This window comes from Hoplias malabaricus, chromosome 11, assembly GCF_029633855.1.
Source record: "Hoplias malabaricus isolate fHopMal1 chromosome 11, fHopMal1.hap1, whole genome shotgun sequence".
NCBI classification, from domain to species: Eukaryota; Metazoa; Chordata; class Actinopteri; order Characiformes; family Erythrinidae; genus Hoplias; species Hoplias malabaricus.
In genome coordinates, this window is record NC_089810.1 from 14,476,581 (window position 1) to 14,502,359 (window position 25,779).

At 37.6% G+C, this 25,779-nt stretch overlaps 1 protein-coding gene across 2 annotated transcripts in view; it reads left to right on the forward strand.

Annotated features, from left to right (window-relative positions):
• Positions 1 to 21,094: 21,094 nt before the first annotated feature.
• Positions 21,095 to 25,779, forward strand: part of LOC136709731 (heterogeneous nuclear ribonucleoprotein C-like) — a 77,570-nt gene continuing 72,885 nt past the window's right edge. For both annotated transcript variants that reach the window (XM_066685180.1, XM_066685181.1), the window contains exon 1: positions 21,095 to 21,399. In XM_066685180.1, coding sequence (XP_066541277.1) covers positions 21,363 to 21,399 — 37 coding nt within the window. In that variant the 5' untranslated portion in view covers positions 21,095 to 21,362. The remainder of the gene's footprint in view (positions 21,400 to 25,779) is intronic.

Genomic DNA, 25,779 nt, shown 5'->3' on the forward strand with positions numbered 1-25,779 from the left:
TTTACTTATATTTGCCATAGTTATTAGTTAAGGTGGAACTCTAAATCCAGGAGATTGCTAACTGCATGAACGTAAATACAGACCAAAAGTACAATTCAAGTAACAAATGAGTTTCTGGTAAATCAAACAGTTAGTAAAAACTTACAGACAATTTCACCTTCATCCACATACAAACAACAGACATTTACATATCATTCCACCTTAAAAGACAAAAAGCTTCTGAACATGAACAAACAACAGGACAGCAGTTCCCCCACAACCATAGACTTTAAAATGTAAAAGAGAATATAATATAAAAAATGTATATATATATATATATATAAATATGTTCAGATGTCGCTTCTGCCTCTTGATCTGTTCATAGCAGAGACATCTCATGTTTTTTTAGACAACAGAGAACTCCAAATGTTGAAAAGCACAAATGAGGATCACTCTATTCTTACTTCATAGGTGAGTAATATTATTGACTTATTTTTGCTGTTTCAGGTCGCTTAGGGTGGAAATGTCTCCATACTCGGGAGACGGCTAACTGCGTTACCGAAAGTGCTACAAAACTACAAAACTAAACAACTCAAGTTACTAATGAGTTTCTGTGGTCATTCAAACAGTAGATAAAAACAGCCATGTACAAAAAAAATTGTTGTTTTTTTTATCTCGCAAACACACGTTCCACCTTAAAAGATAAGGAGCTTAGAACGCATTTCCCCACAATCATAGACGTTCCCTTTAATCTAGTAACACTGAATGAAAGTATTTGAAACATGGGTTAATTCAAAGATATTTTGGAGGTTGTAATTATGAAATGACTAGTAACATATATTAAGTCCCTATGAAGTTGATGATAAGAATAATGTAGTAATATAGTACCTAGAGTTAGCAAATTTAGAATTATTATTTTTTTGTTGTTGTTCTGAATTTGTTACTAGCAAAATATTTTACTTCTGTTTTTTCTTTCATTGCTTGAACTGATTTGGAGCCCTGTAACTAATCCTCACATTTGCGCATCATGCTTTCATTGCAGACTGAACACAGGCCCCCATCTCCAAAATTAAATGAAAGGAATATTTGCCAAAACCAATAAGCGGATGCATTCAGTGGAGGAAGTGAATAGACAGAATATGCCTCCACCATTATACCAATCTCTCTGTGCCCTCACTGTATTATGGTCTGCTTGCCCTCCCTCTGTACCAGCGCTCTCCCCCCACCTCCTCTCACTCCCTGTCTCCGCTCAGTGGCGAACATATTTGGATGCAAGATGAACTTTGATAAGAGTTAATGAGAAAACGCTATTGTGGCAAGAAAGAATGGAGCGAACGAGAGAATGGTTCTGGCTCGCCACCCAAACACTAGCTTCCTCTTCAGGAAATGTGAAAGAGAGAAGAGGGTGCAGAGGAGAAGTAAGTCAAGGGGATGGATGAGAAGAGTCGACAAGCAAGACAAAGCCAAGAGATATTTCAGGGGAAAGAGGAGGAAAGAAGAGAATGTGCTAGATTAACAGGCTTATCTCTTCTGATGAATATTCACCACCCACTTGGGCCAAGGAACATACCTGAGTATGGGGGCCTGATAGCCTGTGTGAACAAGACGCTAATTACACCTATATGAGATCCAGAGTGCAGCTTAATGAGTGCTGTGAATTTAAGGTGCATTTATGTACAACAACGTCTCTTCAGACAGCATCAGGGGAGCTTTTCAAGCCTAGATTGCAGTTCAGTCTCTGGCTTTGATTGGAACTGCTTACAAAGAGTGCAGGTGAGACACACACACTTTGAAAGACTTTGAATATTTGATGATGCTTAACTTCTGTGACAGGATCAGGTGGATTTTATAGAATTTTGCATTTAGGCCTTGCTATATTAAAGCCTCATCATTATTAGCTTATTACCAGTAACATTTGTAAAGGGTATATGCCATTTACTAACCAGTTACTAACTTTGGGTTATTCTTTCAGTTTTTTAAGCTTTCAAAATATAAATTTAGCAATTTAATATCTCACAGTCAGAATTATGATAGCATAATTGCTATCTACACTTATAATGACCAGCAATCAAAAAAAAGGCAAGGTTATGTACCTAATTCGCATGTTTATGCAACAATTTTAATGATTTATGATTGATAGAACCCCATAAAATCACTTTAGCCTAGACCATAGGATGGATGACTATTTTAGAGTTCCTCAACACCAAAGTAGAGTTCAAATAGGTACATGCTTCAATTATTAAAAAAGTTTTTGTTAGTTTTTTAAATATTTATTTATTATGGTATCAATGGTATTTGATAATAATAATGAATGAATTACAAAAGCACTTTTCATGAACTTTCCCCATCTTTGCCATTAATTATGGAGCAGGCTTGAGTTAAGAAGCTGTCTTCTATTTTATCATGTTAGACAGCAGTTTTGTATTGGTTAGAAAACCAGCATGAAAATCGGCAAGGACTAAATCTGAGACTATACCGGGGAGCTGGAGATGAATGAATGAACCAGAGAGAAGAACAAGTAAAAGAGGAGGCCTCTCAAGGACGTCATATCTTAATTGAAAGTGACAGCTTCAATTAAAAATGTAATCATTTTGCCCGTTTTCTAATTAAAATGGGGGCGGCTGATAGTTTTGTCTCATTAACTTCAAAGAGCACTGCAGTGCAATGGCTCACTGAGCTTCTTCTTCTTCTTTTTTTTTTTTTGTTCCATGCTGTGATTCACTTAGCTGAAAGGGTTATGAGGGGGAAAGAAAAGGAGATCACACCCCAAAAGAGCCAGGCAATGTCTAACCAATGTGCTCTCTCTAAGTGTGTGTGTATGTGTGAGAGACAGAGAGCATGACGAAGATGGTGAGAAACTGAGTGGGGAGATCAACCCCTGCCTTCATCCAATCATCACATTCCTCTATGCAGGATAATTGGTGAGCAATACTCAAATGCTTGAATTCTGCATCTCTATCATCCTCTCATATCTGTCTCCACTGATTAAAGTGTAAAAGGTCTGTCCAAGCTCACTACTCTCCTGCCATTACAGGAGCCATCAGTCGAATGCCTTGGAACAGAATTCCAAAACTCATTTAACAAGGTGGAGTAAAACCACCTTGATATTTTATCATTTTTCTTGTTTTTCTATCAAACTCCAGTTCTCTTTGTGCTGTATAGCCTACTATTGTTTATTATTTTGATTTCTCAGTTTCTCCCATTTTGCTTTTCATCCCTCCTCAGCTAATTTTAGTTTACTGCTCTTAACGCTAGAACCATTAAACACACATGGGCTATGCTAATTTAAGTATAAATGCTTGGCCTCAATTCAAAAAGAGCTGGCTCTAAGACCTTAGATTAGTTTGAAATGAAACGCAGCCCTCAAAGCCTTTCACAAGCTGGTAATAGACGTTCATCATGTATTTTTGGCGATATTAAAACAGACTGGAACATCAGAATTCAAACAGAAATCTGGTAGCAGAACAGTAATTTACACAGCACAGGGCATGTGTAATCAGCAGGATCAGTAATACATGAAGCCTGCATGACAGGCAAGCGTTCTTTCAGTTTTTATGTGTGTATATGTATAGTGGTCTTTAATGTGTCAGAAATCTTAGTTTTGTCAGGAAAATATGTGAGAAATTATATAAAGGTTAGAAATGTTTTTTCACAATGGCCACTAAGAACTAAGAATTTATTAGTCTCAAATAAAAAAAATGAAAAATGAGTCTTGAAAATAATGTATACATATACAGTATATGTGTGTTTGTGTATGTGTGTGTGTGTGTGTGTGTCTGTGTATATGTATGTCAGTATTTTGTGTGTCCTTGCTTTGTTATTATTAGAGCCTTCATTCTTTTTTAAAAGGCCTGGGCGAGTTTCCCAGAAACATCTTAGTGATAAGATCATCTTAACAGGGAGAGAGAGTGTTCGGTGTGACGCTCACTGTACCACATTTGAATCTTCTTTGTTCAAACATGCTTTTGGGAAACCCAGACCTGTTTGAGTTCTGTTTGAATGAAATTTGCAAATCTCTTCCACATCTACAAAAGGTTCTTGCTTTATTTGCTTTTCATTATCCAAACAATCCCAAACATATTTAATGATGTAAATGTCTGGGCTGTGGTTTGGTTAGCCCATTATTCTCAGAATATCATCAGCTTTTTGATTTGATTTAGTTTGGTTTATTTTTTGTTTATTTCCTTTTCTTTTCAGACACATATTTTGACATTTTCTTCTCACACTTTATGAAAGAAGAGAAACACTTGTGGGTTTTTTTTCCCACAAGAACAGGGTGTGCTTTTTCAAAGCTGAAAATTTAAGCACTGTTTATCTGATTATGTCAGCATTTGTGATCTGCCATGTCATACATGGTTATTAGAGGTCCATTTTCTCTATATATTTTCATACTTCACATTCAAGGTTTGGAATCTTCACCTATTTACTGCCATTTCACTTATTTATCTTTGATTTTTCTGCAAAGGTAAAATATTCTAATATTTAATAACTTCAGAAATATCCCCATATATATATATATATTAATGCCCATTTTGGTTGTAATTCAAATAAAAGAAGAGTATTTTCTAGCTATGAGATGCTCACTGCCAATTTTAGACAGTGAGTCTCTCTCAGTACAAAACAACACAGAAAAACAAAACAATGGTGAGTATGAAAATGAATGTTCCCTGGTGTTGACTGTAAATATGAGAGACAGAATATTGGTGTGCACTTCACAGTTATAATAGTTTGCGTATAATCACAGTGTACAAAATTGGAGCACCACAGATTTCCATTTCCTCCCTCACTGTCAGCAGCTTCCTGCTAAAGCAAAGACAAAAGCAGCTCGGCTCTCTGTGGAATAATTACAGTGCTGCCACCTCTTTCACGTCAGCACAGTCCGGAGGGTGACAGGAGAGGCTTTGTTTGGCACTTTTCTTAAAAAATGTCTCTCCACATGCTCTAAAAATGTAGGCAAGATTAAAATATTCTCTATTGATAATGGAATGTAAGGGACCTTTGCTGAACTCCAGTTAGGGCGCTGCTCTTGTTCACAAGAATGAATGAGTGCTTAGACAAATGGGTACAGAGAAATAAAAAGGTTCTCTGCTTTCAGCCATGAGGTGGTTGTGAGAATTACTGTAGAATAATCCTTAGGGAAGTACTTAACACACATTATTTATGTCTGACTAGTGTACCAATATTTATATGCATTTTTAAATTATATTTAATGGTAAAATTGTGGTCCCTTATCTCACCTGAAATTCTTCTCCTCTTACCAATGGGTGGCAGCACTGTGTGTACTCTCTGTTGTGATTGTCAAGATGGTTTGTTTCAAATGCCTTGTTCTTTACTCTAATCTCTAATGTTCAGTTTAGTAACACTCTCTGTGGTGCATTGTCTTCTATATCTTTAGTTTGGGAAGGTTTCAAGGGCCCAAGAAAGGCTCAAGAGGAATATAAGGAATGTATAATACTATTATAATAATATACCAATATAACAATATGTGCCATGACTAATTATGTTTCTTAAGTAAAAAAGAAATGTTACTACCTTCAGTCAAGTTAATAATGTAATTAAAAATGCCATTATGTGCACACAAGTTAATAATGTCATCAAGCAATACCAATGTTTCTTGTCTTTGCTGGAATACTGGTGCAGTGGAAAAGTTTGCAGTAAGTCAAAGGTCTGGTCACAGTGTTTCAGTCTTTACAAAGGCGTTTGACAACTGCTGAGTTGAGGAGAATAATTGTTCCATATTTCATTACAGGTATATTTGCAAATTTACTTTTTTTATGTTTTATATTCCTTTGACTCCACAAATCCTTTGGTTTTTATCTACTTCAAAATATGTTTATTGGAGTGACAACTATTATCAAATTACAAACCCCATTTTTGGATAATTTTGGACATGTTATAAAATGCAATAAAAACAAAGATCATTCACTCATTCATTCATTATCTGTAAGCGCTTATCCAATTCAGGGTCGACGGTGGGTCCAGAGCCTACCTGGAGTCATTGCACGCAAGGCGGGAATACACCCTGGAGGGGGTGCCAGTCCTTCACAGGGCAACACACACACTCAGACACATTCACTCACACACTCACACCTATGGAACAAATATCATTGATGTTCTAATTGTTTTTGACATTTTATTTAATTGTTGAAAGTGAAAATAAAAGATATGTAATGTTGTCACTGGGTAACTTGATTCTATATTGTAAATAAATACTATTATATATATATATATATATAATACAAAATAACCAGTTTAATGCTGACTCCACAACAGTTGGTATAGGGAAATTCTTTTAGTTCACTGAAAGAAAGTGAATATAAAAATTCTAAAATGAGCATTCCACCAAATGCCAAACTTCATGTGAAAATGAACAGTGTAAATATGCACAGTTTAGGTCTTTTATCATAAACTGCACCTAATATTATGAAATGAGTTAGAAAAAAACTGGAGAAATTCAGGTAGGGTAAGGCTGGACAAAATATACAGCAAACATGACCTTCAAAGCCTGTGACGGCACTACATAAGAACCTGTCATGCTACAGTAATAAATACAGCCACGCAGGCTTGGGATTACTCCAAAAAATGTTGCTACTTAACAGAGTCTGTCACTGCATCAAGAAATGCAACCTGACACATCATGAAGAGAAGAATCTGGTTACAGCAGAGCAGTTTGTATCAAGACAGAATGGACAATTATTTCAGTTAGTATCCTTAGTTCCTGAATGATTAAACAATGTAATTAAATATAAAGGTAATGTAATAGTTGTAAATATGATTCTGTCCTGGAGAACTTTTCTGGAGTGTGTTGTGGGTGTTAAATGTCTTTAAATTGATCATAAATGTTTATATATTAACAAAATACAATCTAGTTGTTAAGTGAAAACATTGTAAATATGTCTTTGTGCATTTGATAGTTAAATAAAAGCAAAGCAAAGATTTAGATTTTTATTGCATTTTACAAAATTTCTTAGCTTTCTGGAAATGGATCTTTTTGTAATAATGCAAATATGATGCTGAAACTGCTAGACATGTTTGAAATGCTGCTAGTATGTGGTCACCTTGTAGAACACACACACAAGCACACAGATGTCCACAAACAGCTGCATCTTTAGATGCTTTCCTTTCCATTCTGCTGTGAGTACAGCATGTTTTCAAGAGCAGAGCCAAAATCAATGGGCCACAAACAGGATTACTGGAGTGGGATTTAAGCCTGATTAGAGGACTTTAAGGGTGACATCTCCACTGTGCCTTTAAGCGACACACACACACACACACACACACAGAGTCCAAACTTGGCAGGGCAGAGACACCTTAGAGGATGGAGGGGGCGTGAGACAAGACATACACTCTACTCCCAGATCATTCAACAGCCTCTTCTTTTATCCCTCAATCATCTACCCACTCTCCTTCACTCATCCTTCACAACCCCTCCTCTACACGGATCTCTCCACTGCTGCTCATCTTTCTCTTTCTCTCTCTCTCTCTCTCTCTCTCTCTGTGTATTAGTCTCAGAAACTACCTTACAGTCTGTTTCTTTCTCATTCATTATATTTCTGTCTCTCTTTTTTGCAATTCTATCTCTTTATATTTGCATTGGTTTCTCTGTCTGTGTATTTATGTACTTCTTTGTGTAGGTAATTCTGTTTCTCTTGTTTCCTTTCTTACTGTTTTTCCTCTCACTCTCTCTGTATGTATATTGTGTGTTTCTCTCTCTCTCTGTCTCACTCCCCGTCTCTCTCCCTGGATCTGCCAGTCGTAGCACAGACACGCAGTGTCCGACCTTGACTGTGCTAAGCTCACTAGGGCAAACTGAGAGGATCATTAGCCTGTGACGAGTGTTGCATTAAAAACGGAGGCTGTATAAAAATGAACCGTTTCTATAAAATCAGGCGAGTGGAAAGGCTGGGTGCTCCTGCATTCTGCTGACCTTCAGGGAACGTTTCACAGTGAGAACACTGCCTCTCCTCCACCAGAAAAGTTTATATCTCTCGCTTCTATGTTTCATTGACTCATTGAGAAACCATAACCGCTTATTAACTATGGGAAAGCTTAATAGGTTGGAAGTAATTGGAAATGGATCCAAATTGGAAAATCTTCTTTGTATAGGTGTGAGTAACAGCTGTGTTTTATATTAATCGTATTCATGCATATGTGTAAGCAGCCTCTGATAGTAGGGTCAAGGACTTAAATCATATATTACTGTACATATACTATTTTGTACATTTTGTGGGCCAGCAGAGTAATCATAATGTAGGATTGTTTTAATAAAGAAGCTATGTATCCTATTGCATTGCACACATACTCTATATACACATAAAGTCTCACTGCACAAGCATGACCAATAAAATAGGACGCTCTGAAAGTAAAAATGAGAAAAGACCCCTACCATTATCTGGGGAGCAGTGACACTGTTTTCTGGTGTGGCAGAGCCCCACTTAATATATTTGTATTTTGTTTCATGAACATTTTATATGACCCTTGGTAAAAAAAAAAGGACACAGGCCTTTCCTCAGAGCCTGAATATATAGACCATAGTATTAAATTAACAGCGGAAATATGTCACTGATTCTTGATAATTTGGATAAAACAGGTATTAATTTTGAAAGTAAGTTAGTTAAATTGCAAAATCTGAAGGTATACCATTACAGACTAAGGTCTAGGCTGTTCAGAAATGTACCAGTGCAACCTCCTCATTTGATATTCTTTTCATAAAATAGGCATTTTTCCAGTTATCACTTTGTTTTTGTCAACACCTTCAGACACAATAAGAAGCTAATTATTTTTTTATCTGATATGTATTTAGAGTTTTTTTATTATTATCTGGCATTCTTAGTACATATATATGCTGTTAAATGTTGAACATTCACTTTTGTTCATTTTTTATACTGTTTGATGTGTACACCTTTAAAAGATCTAACATCATACAATATTTACTTTAAGCCTAAATAGAAAATGTAATGTTTTTTCTATTTAACAAACATATTTTTGTATTAAAAGAGACTATTACTTTAATAACTGAACAGCACTGAAGCATAATCATTTAATCCAAATAAAACTCCCTCTGATGGTGGTGAATTTAGAACTGACGATGGTGACAGTGGCCTCATAACAATATACAATTCCTACCACTACATAAAATTCATACCACTCCAGTCAATGGCTTCTTGCTTAACAAATTTATTAAACTATTTGGTCAAAGAAGTAACAATCCTGAGCACTGTGATAAAAAATTATCAAGGAATATAAGGTACAATTAAGCAATATCATTATTAAGAGTACCATATCCCCATATTATTAAATATCAAATCATCATAGTACAAAGTAACGTCATTAGCAGTTTGAATAAGATAACTCTGCTTCTGCTGTTTCTTCTCCTTCTCTCCTCCACAGATAGCTGCTGCCTAGCCATAACGTTCTAACAATACAAGTCAAAGTTGGGTGTAATGGCTATGAAATTGCAGGGAATGCTATTTTCATTTGGCTTTAGTCATTGGAGACGCCTAGCCTACAAGGGATATTGTATACTATGTACTATGTAGGTAGGTAATTGGTGCACTATGTGCGTCCCAAATGACGTAAGCCAAATGAACATGGCATAATAGTGAATTGAGAGAGAGGGAGGGCACACCTCATTCCCTAGGTTGAAAGATATGTAAGAAATATTGAGGGAATTACATAAATAAAAATATAAAAGTGGTTAATGCAACATCACAGGTCATAGAGGTATTTATTGTGATCAACAATTATATTCTAGCCTCTGCTGAGGACCATTTGGAGGGTTTTGTCACCATCTTCAGACTGTAGGTCACCTGGCGTTGGTGACAAAAAACTACTCTTTCACATGATATGCATGAGTTGTTCACATTAGCCGTCTTGTCTCCCCTCTATTGCTAGCTACTTTAGACGTTTTCTTAAAAAGTATACATTTATGTCATAATCTAATTTATTTATTTATTTTTTATACAAAAGAGACGGTGTGGATGTGTTATGGTTGTGACAGTAACAGTGTCCAAAAATATGAACACTATTAAGAGAAAATAGCAAACTTATGGGTGATTGAGTGATCTTGAAACATTTAGTAGAGATGAAGGTTTAAAAATGGGGTGCTCAGTGATGTAATTAACCTTGTAGTTGCCAGATTTTATTGCTTTTTATAAATATCTGACAGTGGTGAGCAACCACAAAATAATAGTAAATTTTGTTCAAAACTCACTGTTTGTAGTTTTTAATACATATTACAATGCACTCTTTCATGTGGTAAAAATATTATTCAATTCAATTATTACTTTTTGTTTTTTAATAAAGTGGGGCGGCCCGGTGTCACACAGCTCCAGGGGCCTGGAGGTTCGATTCCCGCTCCGGGTGACTGTCTGTGACGAGTTGGTGTGTTCTCCCCATGTATGCGTGGGTTTCCTCCAGGTGCTCCGGTTTACTTCCACAGTCTAAAAACAGGTTGGTAGGTGGATTGGCAACTCAAAAGTGTCCGAAGGTGTGAGTGAAAGTCTGTGTTGCCCTGTGAAGGACTGGCGTCCCCTCCAGGGTATATTCCCGCCTTGCGCCCAATGATTCCAGGTAGGCTCTGGAATCCGTGACCCTGAACTGGATAAGGGTTACAGATAATGAATGGATGTTTTTTAATAAAGTTGAAATGATTATCTTCTATCTGAGGACAACTTATTTTGTAGGCAATAGGCCAGCATATATTCCTTAAATTAATAAATATTTAAAACAAACCTATAAAAGAACCTTAAATATTTGCAAAGGACCCCCTGATTATAACCTTGAGTCTTTTTCTTCATGAAAATATTATTAAATTCCAAAAGAATTAGCATTTTTCTTAGTGAGACATGTTTTGCCAAGGTTTCAAGAATCACTGATGTACAATAATTTGAAGAGGCGATCCTTGTTTTTAATCATTTTTTATGATGATAAATTGTGAAACCTCTTCATTTACATTTTATTAATTATTCAACATACAACAAGTGTATACACAGCAAAAATGCAACAGAGAGGAGGCATCATTTTTTGTACAAGTATTCCCTATTCGCATAACAGTGCGATGTTCATTAGATGCATCACCAAAAGATTTAAAGGGTTGCATTTTTCCTTTCACATACTACCACACTGATATACTACCTGTACTTGTTCTAGACACAAAGTCCTGTGTCTGAATATCATAATCCATTCAACATCAAGTTTGGGTCTCTCAAGTATGACCTATTTTGGGTGATTTTATTATGTTTGAAAAACACATCCTTCCAAAAACACGTAGGTAGGTGTCTTGGCTACTCAAAAAAGTGTCCATAGGTGTGAGTGAGTGAGTGTTGCCCTACAATGGACTGGCACCCCCTACAGGTTGTGTTTCTGCCTTGTGCCCTGGATAAGTGGTTACAGACAATGAATAAATACATTTGGGAAAATATCTAGATGACTAGCTTATAAATTATTTACTGAAAAAGTCAACTTAGCTGTCATCGCAACAATTGACCCCCTTAGAGATTTGGCAGGTGCCTGCACTAGCTGTTTGCCCATTCAGATTTTTCTGGATGTGCTGGGGGACTTTCACATTGTCAAGGATTAGCTGACCAAACATCACATAGGTGGTTAACAAGAGATATGACTGAAATTCACTGTGATCATTCTGCGAGCCATGACTGTCTCTGTACCTACATAAGTGTTATTAAGACTAATTTGGAAAGGAACCCTGTAATTCACTGGCCAGCATCCTAACCGCAGTTTTTGACAATATACCTGTGTCACAAAATACCCACAGTGACTGTTTACAATTTTACTTACTCTGCACTCATGTCAGTTTATGAGCCAATCCACAACTGAGTCAGATGAGGAGCAGACTTTTCTTTGGAAGACCCTGAATAAACACATAGAAGCATCCAGCCTCTCTACAGGGAAACAAATAACACATGTTGCTTTTACTGACGAAAGTTATTAGAATTAGTTAATAATGATAAGAACAACTTGCCCTTACAAGCACCAAACCCACCTAGAAAAAAGCCAAAACAATTTCTCTGCTTATTATATGAGTCTTCTATGAGATGTATCATCCATTATCAAGTTTGTTGCCCTGCAGAGAACAATTCACACAGAAATAATCACATAATTATGTTATCTGTACGGAATAAAGTGTTTCTGTTTTCCGAAGCCCTTGTGCTCACACTGAAATGTGTCTGAGCCAGTGTTCCACATTCAATCTCTTGCTTTTTTTTTTTGTTGTTGTTTTTTTGTTTAATGAGCAAATAATGACAGGGTGGTCTCCCACACTCCATGATGACTGTGTGCTAATAACATTTCATCCTTAATTGATTATCGCTGTTTACCTCTGTTGCATGTTTGTACAGTCTGTGCTCTTGTAATATCAGAGACTTGAGAAATGGACAGGAGGCATCAGTGTTATTGTAGTTCTGCCCCAGAGGAGGAGCTGGGCTTTGGGTGAAGTGGGAGTGAATCAGATGATTAATGTCTGTTTTTGGACAGTGTGCTGCCACAGTTCCACGGTGACTCACTTTGTATTCACACACACACACACTGGGTCATATTTATCAAATATCCTATAGTACACAGAAAAAAATAGCAAGGGAAATCATTTAAAATCTAGTCAATGATGCTTAAAACAAGCAACATTATCTGCCAATGGAATAAGATAATGTCTGTAAATAAAATTATCAAATTAGGGATGCACTGATATGGGAATTGAATAACTCTCAGTGCTGATGCCAAAATTTATACAAAATGTAAAGAATGTAGAAACTGCTATAATGCTACTAGCATAATGAATAATATACTGAAATCACAGAGGTCTTATTATATATATATATATATATATATATATATATATATATATATATATATATATATATATATATATATATATATATAAAATTCAATGTGCATCTCTTTCTGGGTTCATTTCTAAGTTACCAAATTATGTTTTAGGCAGTGTTAAACCCATCTGGAATAAAGTTTTATCACTGTATTTATTACTAATCAGCAAGAGATATGAACTGAGCTCAGTCCAGCATTAAATATTGGCTATTCTGTGCAGAAATGAGGGTAGCATAGTGGCACCACGGTTAGTGTTGCCGTCACACAGCTGAAGTTGTGGGTTCAAGTCCTGCTCTGGGTGACTGTCTGTGAGGAGTTTGGTGTGTTCTCCTCGTGGGTTTCCTCCAGGTGCTCTGTTTTCTTCCCACGGTCCAAAAACACATGTTGGTAGGTGGATTGGCGACTCAAAAGTATCCACAGGTGTGAGTGTGTGAGTGAAGGTCACCCTGTGAACACACCTCCAGGGTGTATTCCTGCCTAGTGATTCTCTGCCTAGCATTGATATCTCCCCAGGTGACATTAGTAAACAAGATTTTATGTATATGACATGATGCAATGACATATAAATTCTGCCTTATGACAGAAAGATCAAGTCTATCTACAGCTTGAAGATATTGGTATTCTGAGACATGAATTTAGAGATGAAACTATGCACTGTCTGAGGTCGGCAGTAAGGTTAATGAAATTTTGATCAAAATGGCTGCTCATCTGTGACATAAGTTAGAGTTCACTTATCCTGAAGTGTAAATGCATATGACTATATGGATGATGTATGACCATGTTGGGTGGATGGGGGCCTGATTTACTCATGATTCAGAGATGTATGGTAGGTTTATTGCCCGCCCGTTTTTTAAAATGCTTTCCGCTGACCTGACTGGACTGCAAAAATGTCCCTGGGGTGCCGCGGTTAGCTGATGCTCAGGTAGTAGAAAAACCCCGCCATCTGGACGCGGGGTGTTTTTTGACCAAGCAGCGTCCCTTTCATCCACGCCAGCTCAGACAGATGGGGGCCTGTGGCTCTGCCCCAGCTACTGATTCAGTGTCCACTCGAATTTGCAGTGCTGCTTGGGACATAATTGGACTCTTTTTTGTGGCCGAAAGCAAGCCAGCCAAGAGAGAAAGCGGGAAGAGGGAGCATGTGAGAGGAAAGCAAAATGCCGAATTGGATAGAAAATGAAATTAAAGAGCAAGGCATTCAATGATAATATATGGGCTGCGTTTTCCAACTAAAGCATGCAGTGTGTTTGAAGTGCAGTGGTCCATTTTAAGGGGGGGATTAATATGTCAGGATTGGGTAATAGATTTGTGTGTATATGCTTGTGTGTCTGTGTGTGCATGTTTGTGTGTGTCTGTGTGGGTGGATGGATTGGTGTTGGCTTAGAGTGGCTCTTCCATGTGGGTCGGAGCAGGGCCTGTTGGCCAGTGCCTGACAGTCTCAGAGATTGAAGTTGATTTCCCACTAGATGACAATGGACATTTCCAGACTAGGCAGCCCTCAGGAGCTTCTCTTAACCCCCTTCATTTTTTCTTTTCTTTTCTTTTCTTTTCTTTTCTTTTTTCTTTTCTTTTTTCTTTTCTTTTCTTTTTTTCTTTTCCTTTCTTTTCTTTTCTCGTCAGACTTTCACTACTCTCAATGAGATACTGCTATTTTCATCTTTTCAGACTTGCTGAAGTGCCTGTCCTCCCCCTCACTTCCCATCGTCTCACCCCTCCCTTCCTTTGTTCTTTTTCTATACAGTGCTACATCAATTCACTCCATATTTATACTTTAAAAAATAAAGATGCCAAAAGGGGTTCCTTGTGGCACAATATCAAAGAAGAGCTCTTGTCCTCTCAACAAAATGTTCAGCAAGGTGCTTTATTAAAAGTGATTTTATCTGTGGTAAGTGCCAGGGTAAAGACCATCCAGCTGTAAATATATACCTGTTAATTCTCTCATAGATCAGAAATTCCAAGGGCATAGAATTAGCATGGATGGAGATGATGTGTCCCCACCAGTATCCAGCGATTATTGAAATATCCCCACCAATTATCTGATCCCTTCAAAAAAAAAAAAAAAAAAGAAAAGAAAAAAACCCTCTCATTAACCCAGAGGTGCAGAAATTGTTAAATCACGTTCTCTACTCGAATCCTTCTTCCCCCTAACACATATGGCCAGTGATTGGCTGTGCCTTTCCCTGCTGTCACGTGAGACTCTGTTGTTTGGATGTGAGCAGCGCCAAAAACTGGATGGAAAACTTTCCAGTCATAAGCAAATATCACTGTGCAAGACTCAGGTGCATCATGGGTGAGACATGGGTGTCAAAACCAGTGAAGATGGGAGCAAAAAAGAAGAAGACGGACAAAAGGGGCTAGTTTTCAAAGAAACATGTAAGTCACTTAAAGTCAGGTTCATTAATGAAATGAATAACAGCAGGCTAAAATCGTCTGTCTCTCACATTCATAGGTTCCCACCAATGTCTAGAGCAAATCTACTCTATTGGGTAATGGTTATTAAAATGGTTATTAGTAAAGTTGAACCCACAGTCGAAAACTTGTCAATAGAACTTGTGAGTGTGAAGTACCTTTTTAAGGTTTAAAGAAACTATCTTTTAAGGATTTTTCACACGTACACATCCCATTTACATATACACTACTTTAGAGAACTAAAATGACTCTTTCCTAGCAGTGGTAAAAATTGCCTTTTTTTGCTACTTTGAATGCATAAATGTGATCTTGCCTGGTTTTCTTTTTCAGATTTTTTACTATGTATCTATCTCTCTATCTATCTATCTATCCCGCAATTGATTGATTGATTGTCTGTGGTATAAATTCCTCCATACATGGCCTCTTTTAACTATGGGCCCAGATATCACCCAAATGTGTTCTGTTATTGTTTCAAGTCTTTACAACATTTTCACATTTTCTCTTAGACATGTCACTTGATTTTCTCAACCCTGCCATGTGTGTTCTTTTACTTTATGGGCTCTCTCTCCATCCTGTTTGTCCGTATAGTCTGACCATTCACAGTCTGAGCTGCTCTGTTCATTCTTCCTTTTGGCCCTGTCTTTCTCCTGCTGTAGCCTCCAGCCAAATTACTTTCTTTTTCTCCTCTCCAGCCCTTCACTGCTCTCTCTCCCCTTAATAACAAGAGGGGTCAGATCAGGCAGATTTATTAGGAAAAGTTCCAGCTGAGTGCCCTTGCTCCCCTCCCATTTAATTCTGCTGTCAGGTGCATTAGGATCATTGTCAGAAGTTGGGAAATGCGCGTAACGATGTTCCAAGCGAATGTCATGGACCGGGAGGTACTCATTCCAAGGTCTTAGAGCAGTAATTACCATCTCTGCTGCAGGGCTGCTGGGGAAGACAGCTTGGCTTCAGCACTGCACTGAATTTGCAGTTAGTCCAACATGGCTGAGAGAGGGAGGTACACAGTAAGAATCAGTGAAGTTGTTTATTGATTACAGTTGGACAAGGGAATATTTATAGCTCCGTGTCAGTTGAACAGCTGACTGATTGCCTGATGAATGATGGTTGTGATGTCTGTGTTCATGATAGCTCCTCTCCCTTGCTATTGGAGACCTAATGAGTTTTTGGCTGTTCAGCTCCCCTGCTCGCCAGCACAGTTCGTATGCTGCACAATTTGTTTTCTGCTTGATTAAGATGCCAAACAGATGTGTAGAAATCACAGCGGGCCATATGTGTGTTTGTTTGGCTGCTGAGTGAGTTCTTGCAGGTGTAAGGCCTGATAAAAATTCCACATTATTATTTATTAATCTCTGACGCTGGCATTATTCCACTTAATAAAGGCTGCCTGTTTCCACCATATTTGAAAAAGGATGATAAGCAGTACTCTGGCTGATGTGAACACTTGCCTGTTGATTATTGCCTGTTGGTTTGTTGAGGCTCTCCACTTGAAGGGGCCACTCTAGTTCATGCTGGGTAATTACACAGAGTGAGATAGCACTTTCTGAGTCAAAGATGGGGTTTTACTTACACTTTCATTCGGCTCATTGATTTCATAGATGCATGCTTCATCATAAACAGCTGACAAAGCAAAGACCAGCCTGGATTCTTGTTCATGCTGTCAGTAGTCTAAATGCATTTATTGACAAATAGCCAGGAATCGAACGTTTGCCATCAGAAAACTCATTTTCTCCTTTCAGTGTATATTCAGATATTAAGTCAACAGTATCCTCTAAAGTGTTCTACAATGTAAGTGTTTGTTCATAAATGGGGGGCCACACACACTCACACCTATGGTGACTTTTGAGTATCCAATCCACCTACCATGTGGACATGTGTTTATTTTAATATGCGAGGAACACACCAAACTCCTCACAGTCACCCGGAGCAAGACTCAAGCCCACAACCCCAGGACCCTGGAGCTGTGTGACAGTGACACCTGTTGCACCGCGTGCAGCCCTTCATTGCCTTCACTCAAGAAAATATAAAATAAATAAGTATTATTATTATTATTATTATTATTATAAGAGTTATATTATATAAAGATTTTCTCAGTGGTTCTGTATGTTTAAATGTTCAGAGGTGTACACATGATGGCAAATGAAGCACCTCTCTCCAGTGTCACATACCGATTGTTTTGCTTTTCATGTCATTTTAAACATTTTAAATATAAATAAAAGCTAAAATTAAAAAAAATGCAGTTCCTACTGCATTATTTCTGCTTTATCCCAAACAGCACAGTAGCATGCTGCATAGGGCATAAAAAACTCTGGATTTTAGAAGGGCACTTCTGACACACCACTCTAAAGAATTTAGCCTTTTAAGGTGGGACCAATAGTTCAATCATAAGGATGAACGGAAAATGCAGATAAGCAGCTCCTAAATAAACAAATGTTCTTTACTCCACTCACAAAATTTGATTTTAAAACCATCACTTACCAGATCAAATGTATACAATGTAACAAAAAATCAAACATTGGTTCTGAGCATTCTCCTGACTTTCAGATGTGAAAACCGTGTTTGTGTTCTCCATCTCAGAAATCCAGTCCAATGTTCATTCCTGTCTTGTGTCAGAGGCATTTTTAGCTGAAGAAAGATTTTTTTTTCTTTGTTGAGGAATATATGGAGAGACATTTTCTCTGTGCACATGGTGATAAAACATCCCTGCTATGAAAACGAGGAGCAGGGAACAACATGCACAGACAGTGTGTGGCTGAAGTCTTGCGTATGACTGGAAAGTTTTCCTTCCAGTTTTGATGCTGCTAACATAAAACATAGCTACAGAGTCTCACGTGACAGCTGGGATTGGCACAGCCAAAGAAATGTGTTTCATTATTGGTGGGGACATTTCAATAATCGCTGTATATTGGTTGGGACACGTCACTTCCATTCATGCTAATTCTACCCCCTTGATGCTCAGGACACCTTTACTTCACTATAATTTTCTACTGAAATTAGTTGCATGCTGCTATATTAACATTTAAAATGGATGATATAATACACAGATTGCTTTGGCCAGGTTATATTTTCAGTGGAACATTTCCAGCCTTTGCAATTTACAAGTACTTCAAGAGCAAAAGCCTAATTATTTCAGCATAGGTTTGTGCAAAGCGTAAACTCCTCCACCTCTGCTCCAGCTTTACTCTGTTCAGATGAAAACAGATTCCTGGTTTTAATCATTGACAATGGTTTCCAAAAAAAAACAAAACAAAAACTAATAAGTAAGAGACACTACGAAGGCACCTGGTTTAAAAGTGAACTAGTTACATTTTACCACCAGACATCATACTACATCATTAGTGTTTCAGATCCAAACAAATATTCAGCCACACTCCTCCCTTCAGCTTCATGCTCCAGTCCCCCACAGCCTGTCATGTTTTCAGCTGCTCAGAGTGCAAACCTTGCTCATAATGCATGACCATGCCTTTTAAAAGACCTCTGTGTTCAAATCTGAATTTCTAACCCTTCCATCATTCAAAATTTAGAAAGTCATTTCAATAAACCAAGCATAATCCCTTCACGGCAGGTGAAAGCCAGATTTACTGAGATGTAATTCAGTGGATTTCAGTTATTCCGAAAATTGCATAGTTTGCCTCTAACTGAAATCTCTGTTTGCACTTTTCTCTGATGATTACCTGTCGCTTTGCAGCCTGTTGAAGTGGAGCGTGCTCCTTCAAACCCAATGCCTCTTTTCTTGGGAGGAGCAGAGAGTGCTCTGCCTGCTTTTCTATTAAACAACATAATCAAATAGATTAATGACTGTCCACAGGGACCATCAATAACAAACCCATAACTCAGCAGGGCTTAGAGTATGTTTACATTATTGACTGCGATGAACAGGTGGTAATGAGGATAAATTTATAAACTTCAAGCTTTTGATTTATGCTGATGTGCTGATCTATAAATGTTCTGTGGTGATTTTTAATGCTGTGGTTGCTTACAGACTGGAGCTGTGTTTGGTATAAGCTCCCCACTCGAGGCCTGCTCTTGAGGGACACTCTTCATGAGTGAACTGTTCCTATCATTTGATAAATTCATAGTTAATTAACCTCTACAAATCTGCATGAGCTGTACCACACCTGTACGTAATCTCTCTCCAAAACTAATTACACTGGCCCTGTGGGAGAAGGATTGATTGCATTCTCTCTGTCTTAGTGTTTTGTTTTTTTCCTTCAATGTGTTTTTCGTAGTGTGAATTATTTGCCTTTGCAAAGGCTGTCTTTGGACATTGTGCTTCCAGTATATATGGTGGTGAATTTCACTCCTATATGCTTCTGAGTTTGAGGACAATTGTGCTAATCACAGAATATATGTAATTTCAGCTTATTGTTATGGCGGTAATGCTTTTAATATAATGCTGTTTCTGTATGTGTGTATTTGCAAGAATTTACACACCTGTTAGATTTAGATGGCAGCAGTATAGGATTGGCAGCCAGGTCTGACAATGTTGGCGCAGTGTTTTTATTAGAACCTCTCTGGAATGCTCCTCTAGTCAGAGATAAGGCTTAATTAATGCTTCTACTCACGACGAGGAGACTATCTTTCTCTCTTTCATCTCAGAGATACTTGCACATTCCATGAATATCTTTCAGAGCCACAAACTTTTACTGGCACCACTCACCTTTTTGAAGCCACAAAAAGCTATGGCTTGACAGAGGGTCTTATGTGGTGAAACTGTTGCAAGTGGTGGCAATATCACTGGGATAATGTGTGTTTGATCCATGGTGATGCATCATTCATCCGACACCATGAGTCCATGTAAGCACCATTGGCTCTGTTGCCTCTAAGTGGCTTTTCCCCTAGGTGGTGTCTGCTAGCTGATGTAGAACGGGCCAGATTTTGCTTTTCTCCAAGCATGTCATATCCAAAATACAGAAACTTCAGTGGCATTGTGAAAATGTTGTGACTGGTTTCTTGTCTCAGAACATGTTCATGCTAGACTTCTTCACACGACTTGGTAGCACTGTGTGATTGGAGTCATAGCTAATTACATCTAACTGGCAATGAAGACTGAATAATAATAATAAAAATAATATACATTATGAAAGGCTGTGTATACTTTAAAAATATTTTCATGCTGATGCATTTTATTTATTTATGTCACTCTTGTAAATAACCATCCATTTAAAGGTGCTTAAATGCAGTTGTAACTTCTCATGGTCTTCTACTTTTTGTCTCTCTTGTTTCTGCCACTGTTGCTATGCAAACATGCAGTGGACTCTGACTGTGGCTCTGCTCTTACACTTTTTGCTTCATAGGTTCCATTTCAACACACACACACTGTTGAGAGATAGAGTTTCCCTAACCTCTTTTGAATCTCTGGACTGAATGTCTAAGCCATGAGATTCAGTAAATGTGCTCAAGCTTTGAGGAGGCCAGCAGTAATCCCTCTTTCTCCATCTCGTACTGTCTTTCTCTCATTCTCTCTGATAGTTTTACTTGCTTTGCTCCCACCATCTTTTTCTCTTATCCAATTCTTTTTTTTACCACCTCTTTAATTCTATCTTTCTCTCTTCCTCCATCATTTTTTCTTTGCATATTTTACTTATAATCGTGTTTCACCTCACTTTACTCTTCTCTTTTTTCATTCTTCTTTAATTAATTAATTAATTCTCTCTCTCTCTTTTCTCACTCTTTCCTATAGACCCTTATTGTTCACCTCCTGCATTCCTCTCTGCTCGCTCTCACTGATTTTGTGCTAACGCTGTTGCCTCGTGTGTTACTCTCTCTCTCTCTCTCTCTCTCTCTCTCTCCTCTCTCTATCTCTAAATTTGGTATGACCCGTTGCTCATGTTGCCCCCTGCTGCAGCGGCTGATTTGGTACTGTCCACCGGTAAAGCTGGCGGTGTTGTCACTGATTCGGTAGTAAGAAAGCAGGCTGCTGAGAGGGTAAGCTGTTGAAGAGAAATAGCAAAATAGAGAGTGAGAGAGAAAAACAGAGCAGAGAGAGACAGAGCAGAGAGACTAGTGATTATATGAGGTAAAGGAATAGTGAGAATAGATCGAGAAAAGAGAGAGAAGAACGGTGAAAGCAGACGGCTGTCTCTATCTCTAGCTCGCTGCTTTTAGTGAGCCCTTTTTGTGTGGTCATCCCTGATATGACCCTTTTCAAGAGTGAACATCGCAGCCCACAATGTGAGTATGCCGTTGAACTTCCTTTGCTCCTCCACTTCGTCTTGCCTTTCTTTTTATTCTCTTGCTTGCCTTTGTCCAATACAGACTTGTCCACTCCTGCTTTCAGTATGTGTTTAATTTCTAGCGAAAGCTGTGTGAAAGGAACGGGACTGGAGATGTACAGGATGCTGTACTTTGTGTTGTGCCTGGAGCACTAATGGTGCTTGTCTGTCAGTGGGAGATGTGGACATTCTGCTAAAGGTGATTTGAACTAAAGAAGAGTCTTGTAATGTCTTATAATAACAGAATGTATTTTCCTGCTACGGGCATGGCTTTTGTTTGTTATCAAAATATCGAGAGAGAGAGAGAGAGAGAGAGAGAGAGAGAGAGAGAGAGAGAGGAAAGGGGAATCAGGGACACTGCCAAAAAACTGAGTGTTACTCTTACTGCAGAAATACTCTTTCCAGGGGCTGGCAGACTGAATGTAGCTCACATGTTCATCTTTCTCACTCTTTATTCTGGCTCTCAAATTGCCCATGTACACATTTTTTTTTAGAGTTAATTAATTCTTAATTTAAATTTACCATCAGTGCAAAACCAAACTTAACCTAAAATACATTTAAACTTGTGAAAGAAAACTTTCTTTTAACCTGCTTTAAACCTTAAACTTATTATTATATTATAGTATATTTTGCAGTAACTAGGATACATTATTCCGTAAATGAGTTTAAATTAATATTCTTAAAAAAGCTATATATATATTTTTCTTCATTCTTTTTGAAATCATTTGAACCTGCCAACTGCCTTTTATATTGTGTGAAAATGTAATAACATATGGACCTGTACAACTGACATGAAATATTATTGTTATTAGGGGTATAACAATGCATAGCCCATGAGTATCAGTTTCTTACACTCATGAACAACGTTTGAATCATGATCTTAATAATGTTGTTGCAGAACTTTCTCTTGGAACTGGAACTATGAGGCAGGAGAAGTGCTGGACTGAGTTGTTAACTGATGCAGATTGCAGATGCTTTCAAATATTTCAGTTGCATTAGATAGTGTAGTTAAGAGAATATATATTTTTTCTACAATGTACTGTCCCATTGTCAAAGCTTTGCATTATCACAGCGCATTTTACATCGCCGGTGTTTACATTTCTGTATGTTTTAAAGCATTAACTGTTTTTCTTTCCGATGTAGAGAGACCTTTTTAAAAATTGTTACTGAAATACAAAAAATATGAGATTTGGTCATGAAACATGACATTTTAGTTTATGTGTCAATAAGTATGCTATGTGGCTCTATGTGGGAGGAGATTTTCAAGTACCATTTTCAGTCTTCTGTGGTTCAAGAGGTTATATACAATTAAAAAACAATCAAATAACATCAATGATATATCAGAGAAGTTGTGTTCTCCAGCTAAGAGAAATATCTCTTTCTCCAAATAAAGACAAATATCTTTATTTTTTCCTCTGCTCACCCCTCTTTTTCTTTCCTTGCTTGTCCTGGGAGTAAGAGAGAGAGAGAGAGAGAGGCTGTTGCATGTGATGTTGCTGGAGCTGCTGCTGCTGCAGAAAGGGGTCATGTTCCTGCCAGAAAAAAATTGTGTGAACACTCAGTCTTGCACTCCGTAATGCAGAAGCATTAAAGTTGTGTAAGAAAAGGTCTGACTGATGTATCAGTTGGCTGATAATTTTAGATGATATCTCATGAAATAAGTGGTGGGATAACATCAATATTCAATGTAACAATATTATAATATTCACATATTCATGTGTACTTCAATAACATTGTTTTCACTTGCTGAAATATGTTCATTTTTTAGTGTTTAGCAGCATGTTCATTCAAAAATTTCATTTGCCCATTGTTAGCCTTTGATTTAGGACAGGGATGTTCAGTTATCCTGCCTTGCGCCCAGTGATTCCGGGTAGGCTCCAGACCTTCCGCAACCCTGAATTGGATAAGCGGGTTCAGACAATGAATGAATGAATGAATGAATGTTCAGATATGAATCTCTGACGTCCATTTACTACGTTTCCACAGAGCTGAAGGTCCAGAGAAGTCAAGAGAGGGGGGGAAATGAACCCTTTTCATCAATTTGTCAGTTCATTCTTCATTGGGCAGTTTTTATTTGCTGTGTTTATTTTCTTTGAACAAAGCAAATTGGAGGATGCCATTTTAGTTTTTGGATATGATTGTAGCGCACATTTGTCAATTTGCTAAAAAGCTTTTGAAAAACACAAGTCAAATTTGCCACTTGCTGCATGTTGTCATTATTGTTATGGAATTTGTTTTACAAGCTCCATGATTGCAGCACAGGAAATAATGTTTGGTTGTTTTTGGATTGTAGTAATTGGGATTTGTATTACTCTAAGGCCTGTACCAGGATCTGAGTCTGCCCACTGAGCACCTCTGATTTAGGGCATAGTTAAAAGGTAATAATATAATTCCAGAAATTATGCAGGGATTAATGAGTCTGAAACTGAAATTACACATTGAAATTTAAGTGTAATATACACTCTTAAAAATAAAGGTGCTGCAAAGGGTTCTTTGAGCGATGCCATAGAACAGCAATTTTATCCACAAAGAGCCGATGAGGCTGCAGGTTTTCGTTACAACCAAACAGAACACACACTGTTTAGCTGTTTGGTGAGGAGACTACTTGATTAAACAAGTAGAATTAGGTGTGTGCTGCTTACTTCGAATGAAAACCTGATTTTATGTGACCTCTGCTATGTTTTTCTGTACATTATGTCCTGTATTTGACATGTATCACTGACCTCCAGGTTGGTAGTTATCTGTTTTAAAACCTGCAGCCACACTGGCCCTTTGTGGATAAGATGAGGCCATAAAGAGCCACTTTTGTTTCCCTAAAGAAACATTTTTACTACTATATGTAAATGGGTAATAAACATAAGATGGAATTATAGATTTTAATTTTAATATAATCACACACTCATAAAAAAACAAGGTTCTTTATGGATCCAAAAGTGGTTCTTTTATTGAATTGCTCAAATAACTCTTTGTAGCACCTATATTTTTAAGTGTACTGTAACAGTATTTTTACTGTCACTGAAATAAAACATATACATAAAATATTTGCATGATCCCCACTATATTGGCAAGTGGGCAACCACACACACACACTTTAAATATGTGCAGAGGGTACATACTTAAGGAAAATGACTTTCTTTGGTCTTTAAGGTCAAGAAGGAGGTGATTGTATAGCTAAAAGACGGAGTGACATGTTTGTGTTTGACATGCAGTTCAACAAAAGATCAGAAGACAGACTCAGAAACAGATAGTCAGAGAGAGAAAGAGATAGAAAGATATAGATAGAGCGATGGATTAGGGGACCGTGTTCCAGATGCTCTTCGCCCCTCAGTCACATCTGCTGTTAAAAAGCTCCGGATGTGAAGCCCCAGGGAATTCCTCTCAGTGACCGGCCCAATCTCTGGCATCAACTGATTACTTTCCAATCTGCTTCATTATTCATGCCTGTCATTGATCATTTATTCATGGGCTCTGTCTGTTGCCACTTCCACCGCTGCTGGATGAGTGTGTAGGGAGTGTATCTCTCAGAGCATGCTGCACTGATGTAAAACACTGAAAGGGAGCAGGTAAATCAAAGCATCAGTTTTCCATAAAAAAAAAAAATGTTGACATGCTATTCTCTGATTTAGCCAATTTAGTGTTCTTCAAAACACAGAATCAGAAAAAGGACACAATTTGGATAATATACTATAGATATTTAAATTACCTTTGACCTAAATTAAACTAAACAAATGCTGAATTCAATTTGGTTTTCCCTAATGCTAAGCCTAACCCTTAACTTGGGCTTAACCCTAAGGCCAGATGGGGTTTTCTAACAGACAATAATGTACACCATAATACATTTATTAATCCGAATCCAGAAATATCTGTTCTTTGATTACATACCCACATCTGTCTCCTGCAGCACAGAACCAGTAGAGATGTGAGGGTTCTCTGACGTCACCTGATTTTGTCAAGATCTATTTTACCTTTTACTCTGCATTAGATTTATGTTGTAAAAAATCCTTTCAAAACCAGATTGACATTTAAAGCTGTATAAATCCCACAGTCTCTTCTGATTGACTTCTGAATGAATGATATGAGACGGCTCATGTTGCACATGCATTTACTGTCTATTCCTGGATTTTGATAAAATGTAAATGTCATAATTTGTAAGGTAATTGAAAATCATACTGAATCTTGATTTGTAATAACAGTATAGTTAATGGTGGAGAAGAGTGTAGATGTATAGCTTCACTCTCTGATTTGCAGGAGGATTCAAAACCAAACATAAAATAATGCACAAATGTTTGAAATGAAAATGAAAGGGGTTGTTGAAATAATAGTCTAGTATGCAGCTTTG